This window comes from Pelophylax lessonae (genome assembly GCF_965119305.1).
Source record: "Pelophylax lessonae genome assembly, chromosome: 5".
NCBI classification, from domain to species: domain Eukaryota; kingdom Metazoa; phylum Chordata; class Amphibia; order Anura; family Ranidae; genus Pelophylax; species Pelophylax lessonae.
Genome location: NC_138772.1, coordinates 401,228,162 through 401,247,544, shown reverse-complemented (window position 1 = coordinate 401,247,544; position 19,383 = coordinate 401,228,162). Strand labels below are relative to the sequence as shown.

Sequence of the window (19,383 nt, the reverse complement as noted above, 5' to 3'; positions counted from 1 at the left end):
CGCCCACCCTCTCTGTCTAACATATAGTACATTACCAATAAATGTCAAGGTAGTCTGTCTTTGTCAGGCCAATAGGAATGTGGGAGAGGGAAGGAGTGGACAAGCTCCAAAACCATCCAGTATTTGGCCGTATTAGAGGGGAATGGGAACGGTTGTAGACGGAAAGCTTAACACTTACATTCATCATCTCCAGTGTCCTTTGGATCTTCATCAAGGCATTCTGGAAAAAATAAAAACTTGGTTAAGTCTAATATGATAAAATCACTGGAGTATAGTAAAAAAAAAAAAATGCATGAAAGCAAAACACTTCAGGGACAACTCCATATACTAACTGTTTTAATTTTACTAGTTTAAGGGCCTTGTGTCAACAGGCTTTTGTTTGCTTCAGAACTGTTTCTCTTCCCATACAAATTGGTGGGAGTTCAAAAACCACCTAAAGCCGGGTTTACACTGCCCCGACATGAAAGTCCCATGACTTTGCCCTGCAACATCGATCAGACATCGGTCAGACTTTAATGAACAGGTTCTGACTTGAGATGAGTGCAACTTGGGTCTGTTATGGATTTGGGTTTTTCTTTTTAATACATTTTGCAGTGCTAACATTGGCTCTGAGCACAAGTCGCATGTCACAAGTCGTATCAGTTAAGATGCTGATCCGACTTGGATATGAATTCAATGATATTCAATGGGCTGAAATAGGACCAAACTCGGACCAAAGTAGTGCAGGAACCTTTTCCAAAGTCAAGCCGAGACAAGTCTGACCAGTTAAGATGGCTCTCGTAGGGAATCATTGATTTATACACGTCATCCGACTTGTGCTCTCAAAGTTGGAGCATATGTCTCACCAGTGTGAACCGGATCTTAAGCCTTGTACACACGATCAGATTATCTGACGAATTTCCGTTCGTTGTTGAATGCTAGACTCATATCGAAAGTGAAGAGGTTACTTTCATACGTAAATTCTCTTACAACATAATTCAACTTCAGAAGTTATGTCATGTGTTGAATTCTTTTTTATGTATTCTTTCATTTCTGAACATGCGTAGTCTTGCTCTTATGATTTTTTTTGGACGAAAACTGTACTAATTGAACAAAAATTGGACATTGTGTTCATGTACGATAACAATTTTATAGCCTGCACATTCAGCTTTTGTCATACGAAAATTTGTAATTGTAATTTGTGTCAAAAGCACTATACTAATGATTCGAAAATCAGCAGATTGTTCATCGGATGAAATTTTACCTCCGATTTTCTTATTGTGTGTACGGGCCTTAAAACAGCTTAAGGGCTCTTTCAGACGGCCGCTCCGCTGTTTTTGTCCGCTGCGGGACTTTTTTTTTTTTTTTTTCAGGGAGCGGATGACATTTGTGTCATCCGCTCCGTATGTCTGCATATCATCCCATCCGTTTGCGGATGATATGCGGACATAATATAAGTCTATGGGCATTGCGGATGTCAGCGGATGACACCGCTGACATCCGATTTTCCTTCCTTTCCGTTTTTTGAACGGAGAAAAAATAGGGTTCTGTTCCGCTCCAAAAAACGGAACAGAACTGAAAGGAAGAAAAATGGATGTCAGCGGATGGTATTCCGCTGACATCCGCCTTGCCATTGACTTGCATTATGTCCGCAAATCATCCGCAAAAAAATAGGATGATTTGCGGACATACGGAGCGCCCGTGTGAAAGAGCCCAAACTGCAGGAAACCGCACCTGCAGTGAATTCTGAATCCTCTCAGAAGCATCTCAAACTGAAGACAAAAGCACACTGCATTTGCTCATCAAAGCTCATCAATATCAATGCCAGAGAGGAGTTATGCCTTGTACACACGATGAGATTATTGGACTAATGATCGTCGTTTTTTTTTGTTTTGCATGCTAGTCTCCATAATCAAAAAAAAGAGTTTACTAAAGTTTCAAAAATTCTCATTTGACAGAATAAAAATTCAGAAGTGATGTAATGTATTGTATTTTCGGATAAAAACTGTACTGATTAAACATAAATCGTACGATCTGGTATCGTCCAAAAAATGCTTTGCATTTGTCCCTTCAGATAAGATCGGATGAACTGTCATAATCAGCTCTCGAAAGCTAACCATCTACTAACCATCTGATTATCATACGATCGATTTGAAATCTGTATTTTTCGTCAGATTTTCTGATCATGTGCACGGGCCTTAACACTTCAAACTTTTTCAGTTGTGTGTAACTAAAAGCTTCAGCTACTGAGTTCTGTAAACAACATGCTTTTTTCATCAAAGCAGAGGAATATAGCAAAAAAATAAGAAATAAAACATGTGAAAAGGAGCCTAGAGTGCAATCTGCAGGCTGGGATGCATATATAACACACATTTTAATATTTCAAAGTTTTATTTTTTTTCTTGTTCTAAATATAATAAAGAACATAAAAAAATGTTTGTAACTGTCACAGGTCACATTAAAAGTCCTCCATTTACTTTTACATGACATTCTCTATAACACACATTACAGAGTATACAGTATATGACTAGTTATTCTTACCTCCAGTTATAGGATCACAACTGCCCAACTGCCCATTATTACCACAGTTACATGGCAGACACTTCCCACCCAACCGTAATGGATTGCCATAGTATCCATATGCACATCTACACAAAAAATGAGAAGAAATCTTAGCATAAAATCTAAATGGTACACAGTATACAGTTTGCCATGTATAAACATAGCAAAGCTGCAATGAAATATTTCACATATAACACCTAGATCACACTGCAAATTTCACACCTCTGTGTAAAGTACTGTGTCATGTAGCAGATTAGGGAGAATACTTACTCTCCGCAGTTATATCCCGAGTATCCTGGCTTGCAGAAACACTTTAGATTTCTCCCACTACCTGTACATCCTGTGGCAAAGCTGAAAATAACAAATAAGTGGCATCATTAATATTATAATGCAAACTATATGGTGCCATACATACAGTATACAGCTAGAATACCAAACAAAGTTATTGTAACTATCAATTCTGTCACTGCCTGTCTTTCATCTAGATTTTGTATGTGTTGTTTAGATTAATACATTTGTGCAGCAAATCTGTGTGTTGGTTTTTACTTTATAAAAATGCACTGACATTAAATAATCTTATCTGTAAGAAAAAAAAAAGAAAGCCAGCGAATTAGACAGCTTTGCTTGTAAAGTGACACTAAACAATAACTTTACTTTTCATAAATAATCCCTACACTTCCACTAATTAGCGATCCTGTAATCTAATTTCATTAACCACTTGCCGACCGCCAGCAGTACGTATTCTGCGGCAGGTCGGCTCTGTCCCGCGAAACGATATACCTATACCGTTAGCGAGGGGCGCGCGCCACAGGGGAAACCAATTCATGGGCCCGGCGGCCGCGATTGCCGCCAGGCACCCGCAAACGCTCCCCTTGAAGACAGAACTGCAGTCTGCCATTGTAAACACGGCAGACCATTGTTCTGTCAGTTATGAACACAGGTGTCCTGTGTTCCTCTTATTTAGGAACACAGGTCTCTGTGTTCATGCAGCAAGTCCACCCCCCCCACAGTTAGAAAGCACCCCCTAGGGACACATTTAACCCTTTGATCGCCCCTGGTGTTATCCCCTTCCCTGTCAGTGTCATCAGTACAGTAACTGTGCATATTTTTAGCACGGATTACTGTAGTAACGTCACTGGTTCCCCCAAAAGTATCACAAATGTCAGGTAGGTGTCCGAATCCATTCTGTCCGCCGCAATGTTGCAGTCCTGCTAAAAATCGCTGATAGCCGCCATTACTAGTAAAAAAATAAAATAAAAACGCAATAACTTTTGTGCAAACCAATCAATATACACTTATTGGGATTTTTTTTTTACCAACAAATAGGTAGCAGAATACCAATTGGTCTAAAATTATGATAAACTTTGATTTTTCAATTTTTTTATTGGGAATGTTATATAGCAGAAAGTAAAAAATATTGTTATTTTTTTTTTTTTTTCAGAATTTTCACTATTTATTTGTGGGAAAAAAAGGACATCAATTTTATTGGGGTACAGCGTCGCATGATCGCGCAATTGTGAGTTAAAAAAACGCAGTGCCGTATCGCAAAAAATGGCCTGGTCATTAGGGGGTAAATCCTTCCGGGCCCAGAAGTGGTTGAATAACATTTTTTCACTGTTTTTTTCTGTTACCTTGTATTGTCCTCTGTTTAATACTGAACCTTTCCTTTTCCTCCTAACTTCAGTTCGTGTGGAACAAGTACTGCACGTTAGTTGCGGTCATGGGCACTGCTTTATGCGCACTACTAATCCTATAGTCCATAGTTTTTAGTCCCTAGTCCAGTGTTTCTCAACTCTGGTCCTCAGGGCACACTAACAGGCCAGGTTTGCAAGAAAACTGAAATACATCACAGGTGATATTATTTGCTGCTCAGTAATTGCAGTCTCTGTCTAGTCTGCATCTCCCCAAGGTAATACTTAAAATCTGGCCTGTTAGTGTGCCCTGAGGACTGGAGTTGAGAAACACTGCCCTAGTCAATCTGAGGAGTGAGCAAGAGAGGGTGGCTACGTCCCCCACATAGAGTGGGACTACGGAAAATTTATAGAACGTACTTGCATAGATAAGGTATATGCCATTTTCATTTTTTAAACTGGATTTAGTGTCACCTTGTGAGTTTCACTTTCATTTTTTAAATTTCAACAGCAAAGTACCAGATGGATGCTATCAGCAAAATCTGTTGCAGACTGGAAATGATAGCATCTGCCAAAAGGGCTGGTCTTACCTAAAGTGTTTGGGGGCTGATGTTTTATAATGCCTCAATTACACTTTTTTTTTTAATAAACCAGCAAAATTCGCTGAATCCAGTACCCATTGTGCATAGGAGTAATACACCGGTAGCCATGCAACATTATTGTAGTACAGGGATCCTCAAACTACAGTCCTTCAGCTGTTGCGGAACTACACATCCCATGAGGCATTGTGACATTCACATTGTGACATTGTGACTCTGACATTCAAAGACATGACTAGTCATGATGGAAATTGTGGTTCTTGAACAACTGGAGGGCCATAGTTTGAAGACCCCTGTTGCACTACAAGGCTTAGCCAGGTATGATCATGCACACAGATATGAACCAACATGTTTTATTTATTTAGGAGTCCTCTACTCCATGTGCAGTATCCTCTGAACAAGTTTTTATCATAAATCTGTCCCTTTAGGTGTAAACTGTGAATATGTGCAACTTTTGTAAATTGATAGCTTTTGCACTATTATAAAACTATATCTTACCTGTTTGAAAGTACAGGGAGAGGACAAGCACATAAGCTACATGACCCCTCTGCAGCATTCCCAGTGTAGCCTTCTTTGCACAATTCACAGTGGTCACCTGCGGTATTATACTGGCAGTTCTAAAAGTGTAACACAGAAGTGAGGTAAGAGAATGGTAGGTCTGAATATACTATTAGATACTGTAGACAAAGAGGCAGACATTTTTCCCCATCATCAGCAGGAATATAATCATCTAATAGAAGAAAATTTAAAAATTGTCACCATGTTCTAAACATCCTTAGAACCATTAAAACAAGAACATGTTATCTGTAGGGGGGTAGGTGATCCTAGCAGAGGTGTGTTCTTTTGGGTGGGTTTTACTAAAACTGGAGCAGACAGAATCTTGAGCAGCTGTATAGAGTAACCAATCAACATCTATCTTGTGTTTATTTAGCCCCCGTTCACATTGGCGCGATTTGACATGTGGTTTGACAGCAATGGCACCGTCCCAATCGGCGTGACACCGACTTTGGTGCGCCGCACCGATTTTCAAAAGTAGCTCCTGCATTACTTTTGGTGACTTTGGGGGCAATTTCAATAGACATTGGTGCATGAATCCGCACAGATATCCTTCAAATCACCCCTGAACTCGCACTGAAATGCAGGTTTGAAATTGCAATTTGTCAATGGGAACGAGGGCTTAAAGTGATTGTAAAACATCAGTTTGTAAAACAACCCATTAAGTTTAAGGCCCCTTTCACCTTTCACACATATAGTCCGCCAGACAGACTCAGTTTCTGAGCAGGAGGATGACAGCTGTTCTCTGCGCTGTGTGCGGAGACACAGCTGTCAGTTCCCCATGCATCTCTATGGGGGAATCGGATGGGAACGGACCGTCTGTCCGTTCTCATCCGATCCACTGGATGGATGGAAAACAGGGTTTCCATCTGTCCAGATTTGACGGATCGAATCGAATGCCAGTGGCCATGTCTCCGCTGACATCCGATGCCCCATAGACATGCATGGGGTGACTGTTTAAAAACAGACAGGCAGATTTGAATGGTCCGCCTGTGTGAAAAGGGCCTAAAAGAGAAATGAAAGACAAAACATTTTTGTATAGATCTGAAAAAAACAACACATTATAAATACCTTTTTACCCTTTTTCTCTTTTTATAAAAAAATTATTACATTTCCTCTGTTCTGCTGCATAGGAGCTGGGGGGAAGAGAAGCAGCAGTACACTGAACTCTCCAGTGAATGACTGTGCAGGGGGGCGGGGCATGTCATTACAAATCTGATCATTAGAGGAGAGCACTATGAGTTCCCAGCATAGCTAGAGAACTGACCATGGTGTGCTCTCCTGCTTAGTGTGGTCAGTTTTTATTAGGAAAGCAGAGAAACTGGCAGGAACACCGGGGATTTCACATAAAGAAAGCAATACAATCAGAACAGGATACTTTCTCATACAAGTACATGGTATAGCAGACACATATCAGGAATATGAAGTGTTGGGAGTTGGGGCTGACTGGTTGCCATGCTCAACTGCACCAGGTTCTGTTTGAACTCTTTTTAAACCATGCTGTCATTACACCTATTAAGAAGATCTATTCCTAGTAACCCTCCAAATCTAAAGCAAATGGTCACAAAAAAAAGATCTTCATCCATGGAAAAAAATATTCAAATCCCATGTCACAACATTCCTGGCACCATTGTAATTAAATGATGTTAATTAGAACAGGGTGCTTTCACAACCTTTCGCACCTTCAATCATGTTCTTGAAAAATCAACATCTGCTCTAACACATTTTTGGCATTTGGATTAAGATGACCAGACTGTCACCTAAAGTGGTTGGATAATAATGCCGGTGTACGTTCCTGACATGTATTAAAATCGAAACTGAGGAAGCCACTTGAAATTGTGGTTAAAAATCTTCAACATTACTAAACAAGTCAAGCTGAATGTGATTAACTACTACTAGCTATAGCAAGTCCAGCTGAATATGATTGACTGCTGCTATGACATAGATGAAATAAACCTTCACAGACAAGCAGTAAATTAGCTCCAAATCAGGCTCTAAATTCATATCATGCTACAATGATTGACACCTTCTGACACCATTACCTGGTTCAAAATTCAACTTATTGTAAAGCTCTGTGCAGAAGGCACAGATTCTCCCTTTTTCTCATAGTAAATGGAAAAATGTATTTTCTATGTTGGCTGTATATGGTGAATCCTTGCAGTTTCAATCGGAATACATCCCATTGCCTTTGCTCTCAGGGAAACATCTGCCTGACTTCTAAAATTCGTATAAGATTAATAAACACGGTGTACAAAGAGCTGGACAGAAATAAATAGACCATCAGTTCCTTCTCCTATAGTAGGCAATGTGGTATTCATTGACCAGCTACCTAACTATTATTACCTTTATCTCAATAATAATAATTAATATTATCAAATTTCACTAAAATATATGATTACCTTGATGATAATAAAGAATGATCAAAGAAGTTAGGTTGGCGATATACAGTATTAGCATTTATGCATCTATAGTGGGGTACAAACTATAGGAATATCGGGCGAACAATTGCCGGATTTTCCTCATTGTTTCACAAAAAATCGGAATAAATCGGAAAATTCCTTTGAAAATTCTGTACGACAAAGACTTTTTTTGTTGATTATTGTCTCTGATCATGCTCAGTCTTTCATTTCAGATTTTTCTCGTACGGAAATTGTAATGGTACACATTAAACGAAAATTGTTCTTTCAGTTTCCGTATGAGAAAAATTTTGGAGCTTGCCCCTTCGCAAATTTTTGTTCAGGAGGTCGGAATCAGCTGGCGAAAGTTGTGTAAACATTATACGAAAACCGTACGTTCCTCGGACAAAAATGTTTGCCCGATTTTTCTTATAGCGTGTAATAGCCTTAAGAGGTAAGTTGGGCATGAATGCCAACCAAATAGGAGCTTGTCTATTAGCCGACTATCTAATAAATAATGAATGTACATGTTTGTGTCAATCACCCAGGAAGAAGGTAGCCAGTCAGGCACCTCTGTTTCAGGCATATCAGGGAAAAAAAGGTGTCACAAAAGGCAGGGGCATAACTACAGGGGTTGCAATTGTAACCGGGCCCCATGCTCCAGGATACACCTGGATAGGAAAGGCGGCGGGGGCAGCATGTAGAGAAATCACTGTCCTCCTTTTTCTTCCTGTAGCTGCAGGAGGAAAATGGAGGAGATCGGTTCCTCTGTATGCTGCCCCCGCCACTCCTCCTATCCAGTTCACTTGTCTTCTGCTGTCTCTGGGCCCCTGTGTGCTCCCCTGGTCCCCCCCTAATGTGCTGCCCCCCCACTGTGCTACCTTCCCTCTCTTGCCGGCTGCTGAAGGGGATGTGTCACAATAGAAAACCAGGAAGGGGTCGGTAAATATGTAATTTAACAGCTGCTTCCTTTTCAGAATGGACAGAGTCATAGTCAGTGACATTGTAAAAAAATAAAATGATACAATTAAAATACCAAAAAATAAAAACTACTGGCATTAGTGGGTGAACTTCCAGGATCACAAAGGTCACACTTGCGTCTGGGCCCTGGCACTCCACCACCGTAAGGGAGGCCCCAACATGGCAGGAAGGGGGCCCACTGCAGAACTTGTGAAAGGGTCCCGCAACAAGAGTAAAGGGCCCCAGGATCAGTAGGAAGAGCCCCAGGCTTGAAGGGAAGGGCCCCGGCCAGTGGTTCAGGGAGCTCTTCATGGTTTCTGCACCGGGGCCCTGAAGGTTCTAGTTACGCCTCTGACAAAAGGTCTTTTATTTTGTCTAACCAATCTTTTTTACCATCAACAAGATCTGTATTGAGGGATTGTCTTTTGGTGCCCACATATACGAGACCGGTTGCTGTTCCAGCAACAGATATTACACCTTTAGGCCCCTTCCACACAGGGGGACCGTTCATATCCGCCTGTCCGTTTTTTTGGGCGGATCTGAACGGTCCCCCCATGCATCTCTATGGGGGATCGGATGTCAGCGGAGACAGGATGACCGACGGTCCGTTCCCATCCGATTTCCCCCATAGAGATGCATGGGGAACTGACAGCTGTGTCTCCGCAAGGGCCTATCATGCCAATAATGTTTGGGCCCAAATAAAGATGTTAAGCTCAGTATGATGACAGAAAGAATGAATGCACTACAAGGTAGAGATCTATGATGTCATCACAATCCCCCATGATGTTGACTGTTAAGCTAGGTATTATGAATATGTGATACCTGTAGGTATTTTTGGCAGTATACATTAGAAATGACTGTCTATTTTAAGCCATTTAAGTAAAAGTTAGCATACTTTGGCAGTTTATGCAATAGCAGCCGTGATAACTTAATGGAGACTTCAGCTGGTATTATAGTCTCATTTAATAGGTATATAAATGTAATGGTCGTGTTCCAAACCACATTTAATGATATGACCCATACTTTTCCTTTTATAGACATGATGAAATCCTCAGTTACAGACTGTTCTAGTCTGATATTAAATGTTCACATTTTCCTCTAGCACACAAGTCCTGTAATGGCTTGTCCTACCTGAGAAGTGAACTGTAATCTGGGCACTCCCTAAACTGATGAATTGCTTACATGACAGAACTGCTTCCACACTAAATGCACAGCAAAATTCTGTTCTGGTAACGCAGGTGAAGACATTTCAAGTTTATAAATTAGTAGCAAAGCATGGTTTAAACATATCACTGTTTAAAGACCTTGGTCCCTCAGCATACAGTAATTCCTTGCTGCTAATTTATTAGTTCAATAATACAGTAAGTATGTAAAGTATCAGTGAGTTTTTTGTAGTGACATATAATCCTATGCTAGCCTCTGGCAACATAGATTTTACATTTCTGTTTTTGTGCATTTTAACCTTTTTGTTAACATTTTTACAGTGCATTTTAATGTAACAACATTCTCGGTCTAATGATCATAAACGGATGTAGAGTCAGATCAGATTTTGCATTGTAGTTGATCAAAGTGTGTTTAAATTACATAGTGGGTTGATTTACTAAAACGTCAGAGTGCAAAATCTGGTGCAGCTGTGTATGGCAACCAATCAGCTTCTAACTTCAGCTTGTTCAATTAAGCTTTGTTAAAAAAAAAAACCTGGAAGCTGATTGGTTTCTATGCAGAGCTGCACCAGATTTTGCACTCTCGAGTTTTTGTAAATCAACCCCCTTGTCTCTTGTTCCTCTCTTCCATTCATCAACATGATCATTTATTTTTTAAATAAAACCTTCCTACCTACATACCTTATTTTAGACCCAGCAACATCTTCACTGGTTCTTGGTGTTTCTCTATGCAATTCAGGCACATCATGGCTGGTGAGAGGAGCCAACAGGATGCTGTATGTAGCTTAATGAAAACATCACAGCACCTTGCCTTAGTACGCTTCTCAAGAGTGCTCAGCACTTATGCAAGCAGTGAGATGGCTCTTGGCAGGAATTACCTTATCTCCAATTTTAGTAAATCAACCCCAGAGTTTTGATTTCAAATATATATATATATATATATATATATATATATATATATATATATATACTAATCATACGTGAGCGCAGCCTATTGCATTAGGGTGTGCACCCCAAAGTTCAAACACACATGCCTTTCTCTGCAGCCTCAGCTCAGTGAATCAATAGGAAGTGCTCTGTGCTGAGCGGCTTCCTGTTCATTCACAAACTGAAGCATAGTAAACACATTCATTACTATGTTTCAGCTACGAATGAACACAGTGAATGAGTATGTTCACTGTGTTCATTTAGAAAAGGAAGGTGCTGGTAAATGACATATTTACTAGCCCCTTCCCCCACTCTCCATCCTGAAACATCCCCAGCAACAGCTGGGAGAAGAGGAGAGGAGGGAAGCCAGTAGAACTGTGGGGCGGGGGGGGGCATCATGGGGAAATCCTGGGCAGTAGGGGCAATTGGCACTGCACGTAGTGATTAGGGTGTGCCAAAGCACACCCGGCACACCACCTGAACATGCCTATAATACTAGTGAGTTGGACAATCTTTGTGATTGCTAAGTGAACCCTTTATTTGTTCCACAGAAATAGGAATTATTTTTTTCACTTTAAGTATACTGCAATAGTTTTAGATATGAGCTAGTTGTAAAAATCCCAGCAGCTCCTCATAGTGAAGTTATGCAATTATGTCCAGGTCAATCATTGCCCATCAGGCTCCATATTATGGATTATCATTGCATAGGCATAGGAACATTCTAAACTGTTCTAATGCCAGAGAACTGCAATTTCATTTTCTGCCACACCATTTATCTGCAATGACAGCTGTATTGGCTGTAGTTAAATACATATAAAATAGTTACTGGGAAAGAATTGTGAAGCTATAGCTAAAGCTTTAATACATTAAAAGTTGTATAACCACATTCCAAGGCTGCAGCTAGATTTCTGTTGTCTCACACCTGTGCAAAGTCCACTTCTGTATTGCAGCCCTTCTAACTGCTCAGGTATACAATATACCAATCTGTTTATTGTATTCTTACTTACTATTAATTAACTCTCTGATTTTTGTGTGCATACAGCGGTTTGTAGGTTGTTTGTTTCACTTCTATATAATATTCTAGAGAGGTTCTGTGTGAGCCAGTCTTTTGTAAATTATTCAGATTAAAAAACTAATTTGGGACAATAAAATAGTAAGTTTTAGGGAGAATGTGAATATTTTGGTAAGAATAACAGTAAAATTAAATTCTTATTTCAAAACTCTTTCAAGCTGACCACATACAGTATCAATCTGTGCTAAAAAATAAAATAAAAAGTAACATATAAAATGCTCCCCCGGGCATTGTTCTACAAGATCACTTTTCTCAGAAATGAAAAGGAATTTTTGATAAAAGAGAACAATTTGTGTGCTCAGGTGTCCTGATAATAAGCAATGTGAACTTCTAGAAAACCCCAAGGGGTTTAAGAACATTGAAAGGGAGATCCTATCAACAGTGCCACCAAGAAATATAAAAAGCCATGAGGATTTATAACTGAAATATCACTTATGGTAAGAAATAATTTTAAGTAATTCCTACAAAACTTCAGTCACTTATGAAACCAGTACTTACGATACATATTCCTGACCCATCGTGGCATCGTGTTGAATGTCCATTACACCTACATGGGACACACCTTCCTAAGTACAATCCCTGATTCTCACGGTAGTGTCCAGGTGCACATTCCTGAAAAAAGAATATTAGGAATACTCTTTAGATATTCTTAAATGACATATCGACAGACTTGATTAAAGATTAAAAATATATCCAAATACATTTTATATATGATAATATATATATATATATATATACATATATATATATATATATATATATATATTCTTTATATAGAATGTAGAATTCCAGAAAAATTGTAAAGGTATACATCTCATAGGCATTGCTTGAATCATTTACATACATTAATGTTTTTCCCTTTTTCTGTGCAATGAAGAAGATAAATCTGCCTGAGGATTAAGTGATTCTTCATCTTGTTACCTTGGAACTATATTTAATCCCCTAAAGATTGTGAATGAACATCCTGGGGTGAGACTTGTTACAGTGTTCAGATTTGCGAAACCTGCCCCAATTTTAAATCATAAATAACTAAATCCTGATGCATCAAGGTACATGTTGCTGAGAAAAGTAGTTTGAGTTAGTACAGTTCCTTTGACATCAGCCACAATCGGCTTTTGGCCTTTGGATTTGAAAGGTTTCTGTAATTTCCACTGTTCTATCCCTTCCCTCCACTTTTAGCTTTAGGGTCCTTTCACACGGCATGGTCCGTTTTTTTTTCTGCTCAGTGACTTTGTTTTTTTTTTAAACGGACACGGATTACACTTTTGTAGGGTCCGTTCTGTATGTCCATTTTCCATCCTTTCATTTGCGGATGAAAAACTGACATAATGTATGTCTATGGGATTGCGGACGTTAGCGGATGACATCCACTGACATCCATTTTTGCATCCGTTCCGTTTTTTAAAAAAAGGGTTTTCTTCCGTCTCAAAAAACAGAACTGAACGGAATGGATGCAAAAAGGATGTCAGCGGATGGCCATCCGCTAACGTCCGCAATCCCATAGACATACATTGTCCGTTTTTCATCCGCAAACGGATGGGAGGAAAAACGGACACATGGAACGCCCGTGTGAAAAGACCCTAAAGTAGATTCGTTTTGAAGTGTACACTGCTTATAGTTTTACACTTTATAAGTTATATTATCTAAGGAAAGCATTTACACATTTTTCTGACTGGGTTCCAGAATTTGAAATGTATTTTCCTTATGCTGACTAAGGGCAACCTGTCAAGGCTGTATATCTCAAAGAGAAAAACCAATAAAGTCGCCATGTGCTTATGGCAAGAAGTCGTTTAAGAACCAGAAAGTCAAAGAGGATATATCCATAAATAAGCAGCGTTTAGAAGCATCCTGCTAATGCAACCACCATATGTAATTTAAACTAAGCATATGATTTAACAATTCATAAGCAGAGGTTATCAACAGTGAAAAGTCAAAATGACCAGGCAGTGGAAATTATAATGCACACTTTACATGCAACTTATTGGTCAGTAGGGCTACCCATCACTAAGGAGACCAATAGGAGGCTTGGGAGACATGAAATGATAGAGATAAGCTTGACTTTTACGTGAAAGGTCGGGGTTTACCTATACTATCGGCTGTCTACATCTCTGGATCTACTGAATATTTTCAAATGTGCTTTTTGCTAAAGGAAACTTCTACATATGTATCCTGGCATCTTATTTATTAATATTAAATTTAATTATTTAAATATATATATTATTAAATATAATTTGAGTCCCCATGGTTTGTGACAGGTTTACCTTAAAGCCAACCACCATCCAAAAAAAAAAAATAGTATGGAAGTATTAACAAATGAATTTGTTTTTATTTCTGTCTGTGTCCCCAATAGGGATATCTTCCCAGTTACTTCCTGTCCTTATGAACCTTTATAAATAATATAGGGTGCAGAAGTCACCAGGATAGGAAGGGAAGGACCACATAATTATCACTGGAGACGAGCTTTTTTGTTTTTTTACTATTCTCAACTTATATATTGGAGCTTACCAGTCCTTAGATGTAGTAGCTGCATTCATTTCCTTTTTTCAGGTTTTTTTCCCTTTATTTTCAAGTGGTGATCCTGCCAGTAACATTCTTCTTATCCTGGGATAACAACACTGACTCTCTGTACTGTATCTATGAAAAAGCAGCTTTGCTACCCTAGGACTGCAGGTTAGGACTAGACTACAGAAGACTTCTCTCTCCCCTCATGGTTGGATGTGTTTTCAGTTTAAAAATAATAGCTGGGAAGGTTGATAACACAGAGATTTCAGTTCCCTGCTCAGGAAACTATAAGAACAATTAATCTCTTGCAAGAGCAACAGGATTTTCTCTGTACTTTCAGAAAACATATTTAGCCTACAAAATAAAAATGAATGCAGCCCCCAAATCGAAGGACTGGTAAGGTGCAAAATATAACATTTTGTTCTTGGGGTTTGATGCGTTGGGATCTTCAACTGGTGAAGCAGTTGGGAGTCATGCAGCTACAGAACCCTACAAAATGATAAAGCTAATTGGGCCTTTTCTCCTGCTTCAAAAATATTTCAAGTAAATGTATTACAATTGTATTCGCAGTTTTCGCTTCAATGAATTGATTTTATTAACCACTTATTTTCCCCATTCCTATTATACTTTTCTTCTGTCACAAAACATTATAAAGCAACCTACACTTCTCTCCTGACTTAGGAAATGTTGACATTTTACAATATGCTAGAAAAGTCGGACAGTTTTCTCTTTCTATTCTCAGTAATTTTCTATGACTATTAGAACTGGCTAGCAGTGAGCCCTTAGGATTCTGTTTATTTAAAGCCCCTCTTACCTGCATCACTCTTGCTAGATATACACTGAACAAAATTTTAAAACGCAACACTTGTTTTTGTCCCCATTTTTCATGAGCTGAACTCAAAGATCTAAGACTTTTTCTATGTACACCAAAGGCCTATTTCTCTCCAATATTGTTCACAAATCTGTGTTAGTAATCACTTCTCCTTTGCCGAGATAATCCATCCACCTCACAGATGTGGCATATCAGAATGCTGATTAGAAAGCATGATTATTGCACACGTGTGCCTTTGGCTGGCCACAAAAAGGGCCACTGTATAATGTGCAGTTCTACTGTATTGGGGGGGGGGGGTCCGAAAACCAGTCAGTATCTTGTGTGACCACCATTTGCCTTACGCAGTGCAACACATCTCCTTCACACATAGTTGATCAGGTTGTTGATTGTGGCCTGTGGAATGTTGGTCCTCTCCTCTTCAATGGGTGTGTGAAGTTGTTGGATATTGGCAAGACCTGGAACAAGCGGTCGATCTAAAGCATCCCAAACATGCTCAATGGGTGACATGTCTGGTGGGTATGCTGGCCATGCAAGAACTGGGATGTTTTCAGCATCCAGGAATTGTAAAAATGGGGGCAAAAACAAAAGTGTTGCGTTTATAATTTTGTTCAGAGTACATTAATGAACTGCTTTCCATTTTTTGTTCTATCCTTACAAACCGGGGGTCTCCAAACTAGGGCCCCCAAATGTGGCCCTCTACCAGATTTTTTAGAGCCCGAGGCTAATATCAGTGGCATATCCTATGTGGGCCCATTGTACTCATACACAGGTCCCATTGTAGGCAAGCAGAGTTCCACTAGCAACTAGTCAAGTGGTTGCCCCAGCATTTGCATGAGAATGGAACTTCCTTTGTCCAGACCTGCTCCACCTGCTGTTGTGCTGCTACAGCTGCACTGCAAGTATGTAAGGTAAGGTAAGGTAAGGTAAGGTGAGGTCGGACTTTGATGGGACCCTAATGTAAGGGGGACTCTTTTGTAAGGGGGTTTGCTGATGTAAAGGTGGATTCTGATGCAGACCCTGGCATAGGTGGGGATTCTGATGGGGACTCTGGTGAGAAAAGTGCACACTGAATTTCATTTATTTGACCTTTAGCCCTGGTTCACACTGATGTGGTGCGATTTCTATGTGTTTTCAAGTGCGATTTCAAGGAGAAATTGCGCTGCAATTCTACTGCATTTTTGATGCGATTGGACACAGCTGTGATTTCTGTTCTCTCTCTCTCTCTCTAAATAACTTCAAAAATGCAGAGCATTGTGATAGAAAATGCACTGAAATTGCAGTCCATTTGATCAACTATGAGTTTTGAATGCGTTTTTCATTCAAATCTATGGGGCTATAAAAACGTACCGTATTGCAACAAACACGCACACGGAAATTACATCATGCTTGGAACGCATAAGTGCAAATTACCTCAATAGAAAGCAATGTTATCTCACTTGACATGCAATTCAATGCATTCAAAATCTCATCAGTGTGAACCAAGGCCTTTATAAAGGCTGAAGCTTTTTTAGAATTTCTTTGCTTTGCTTTACTGATGTTCTTTCTCTGTTGTTCTCGATCATATCATGTTGATTACAAAAAAGCTCCAAGTAAAACATATTCATTCATTTAAACTGCCCGCCAATCAATAACGCTTAAATCCATCCAATCAGAAACATATATGGAAGTGTATCAACAACTTTTAAATAACACTAGATTAAGTTGTTGTATTAATATTTATCCCTAAAGCAAATAAATCACAATCAAAATACCATTAGCAGACCACATTTTTCTTTTGAGGTATGGTAACTTTACAATACAATTGTTATTTATTTGAAGTCGGCAAACAGTATAGAGCCTTGAACATGATCTCATCTGCAGCAGGTTAAGGCATCTTGAGGCTTTGTACAGTAGGACCCCAGGTGCATTGTTTTAATGAAAGAACAGAAAAAAATGACTGAAGCCATCCAGAGAACAAGCACTCACATGCAGAGCACATACAGATCTTTGGCCTCCGACGAGATCTACAGGCCCTGACAAAACTTATTGTTGCATTATTACTAATAAAATAAAGGATTATTAAGTAGCTGATTTATTATGTAATTACAAGGTTCCTGTGGGAACATAACCTTATAAACGTTTCAATGTACTCATCAGGAAATCTTTGTAAGCCACTTAAATCTCACAAATAAAGGCATGCTGATTTGTTTACCAAGAACAAACAGTAGTGATATGCCAACTGCAGTATTCAACCTCCACCAATCAGATTTCACCATTTTGCAGTTTAAAACAATCAGAATGATGAAAGATAATTGCTGCATTGTCAGTAATGGTACTGCACTTGAGACAATGTTCTAGCCTGTTAAATAACTTTGATATTTATTAGAAGGGTATAACCTGCTATACATAGAGTAGAAACCACAGAAGCCAACTTCCACAGGCCACTCTAAATTAATAAATGCTGAAATCTGATTGGTTGTCATGGGTAGCACCAGTTTATTGCCCTTTGCCATATAGTATTAAACAGGTCACACAACTCCTGTTTTGAAGTCTATCTAGTACACAAGTATTTTATGAGATATGGCACACATATCTTATCAGAGCAACATGAATGATTGTGTTCGGTTTTCAATTCAAGCCTATTAATAATGAATGTTAGTAGGTGAGTCACAATTCATCGTAATTTTAACTGTAGAGGAAATTGGCACTTAAAATAACACTACTGTAAAACACTTATTAGTAAAACCAAACAGGTCATGGTTACGTAAGTTCAAAACAGCCAGAAAAAGAAGGTCTATTAATTAAAGCAATACTGACAATATCTTTAAATAAAGAGAATGTTGAAAACCATTTTTACATATTTTTTAACTGATAACATAGGACAGTGATGGCGAACCTTGGCACCCCAGATGTTTTGGAACTACATTTCCCATGATGCTCATGCACTCTGCAGTGTAGTAGAGCATCATGGGAAATGTAGTTCCAAAACATCTGGGGTGCCAAGATTCGCCATCACTGATATAGGACATATTGATGTACAATAAGAATGCTTCCACCATACCAATGCCCAGGTATGATGTATACATACTGGTGTATGAGTGATACTTTCACATCAATAACTTGTATTTATTTGTCCTGTACTTCTTCTATACTATCTGTTCTTGTACTGCTTATTCAAAATAATAATAAAAAGAGATTACACTAAAAAAACATGAAGTCCCACACTAATCCACCGTAAAGCACAGTAGAGCCTTTTTGAAAAAGATGGTATTATATATAATTTCCATCAAAAAATTCCAAATAAACTTTTTAATGGCTCCTCCAAGTGATTCTTTATAGAAGCCATGGCTTTCATAAACTGCACTGATGATGGCCAACTAGCCTCAAAAAACTGTGGGGGAAATTCAATAAAGCTGCTGTGCTAATTTTCAACTGGCAATCCCTCTGGTCAATGTATTGCACTAAATTCATGAAGCATGTGCGACGCTTTAGATTTTGACAGCGACTCATGCCTCAGATTCAGGGAGTGCTAAAATGTGCCACTTTAACATTGTGTCACATTGAATGTGCCAAATATAAAAGTGGAGCTAATTAAAACCAACTTTCTTTCGGCATACAGAGAGAACAACTGGCTCAGACAGACCTTGCAAAAGTGTCTCATGGGCATTCTGCCACAGCCTGAGCCAAATTTAAGTACAAGTTCTAGACAGGTACATGAATTTGAGAAATGTCACCACCACACCAAGGATTCTGCAAAAGGGACTAAAGCTTTATTTTATAGTTACATAGTACACATACAGCAATGTTTCAGAGCCACGCAGGGCCCCTTCATCAGCCAAGTGACCACGAAAATAAAGCTTTGGATCCTTTTGAGGAATCCTGGGTGTGCTGATGACATTTCTTCACTCTGATTGTCTACGGTTGTCAGCTTGTGGTCATTACAGCATCCAGTATTACTGAACAGCCATTTTCAGGAACGTGTGCATGAAGAATAATATGTTTGGACCAGGTACCTGAATTTGGTGCATTTTTCACCACTTTTAGAATGCATGAGAGACACTTTCTCAAAATCTGCCTGCACCAGTCATTATGAATTCCAGGGAATATGCTTTGTGTATGGACTGAATGTATTTTAAAAATATATTTTTGTATTCTAAATGAATAAATATTTAATATTTAATCCTGAAAAAAAAATTAAAACAAATAGCTTATATGAGGCTGTATCT

General features: G+C 39.0%; 1 protein-coding gene across 2 annotated transcripts in view; it reads right to left on the bottom strand.

The window, feature by feature from the left end:
• Positions 1 to 19,383, bottom strand: part of LAMA3 (laminin subunit alpha 3) — a 244,360-nt gene that overhangs the window by 47,843 nt on the left and 177,134 nt on the right. For both annotated transcript variants that reach the window (XM_082258666.1, XM_082258665.1), the window contains 5 exons: positions 12,343 to 12,456; positions 5,270 to 5,388; positions 2,812 to 2,892; positions 2,521 to 2,627; positions 179 to 220 (listed from right to left, as the gene is read on the bottom strand). In XM_082258666.1, the coding sequence (XP_082114792.1) occupies positions 179 to 220; positions 2,521 to 2,627; positions 2,812 to 2,892; positions 5,270 to 5,388; positions 12,343 to 12,456 (463 nt within the window). The remainder of the gene's footprint in view (positions 1 to 178; positions 221 to 2,520; positions 2,628 to 2,811; positions 2,893 to 5,269; positions 5,389 to 12,342; positions 12,457 to 19,383) is intronic.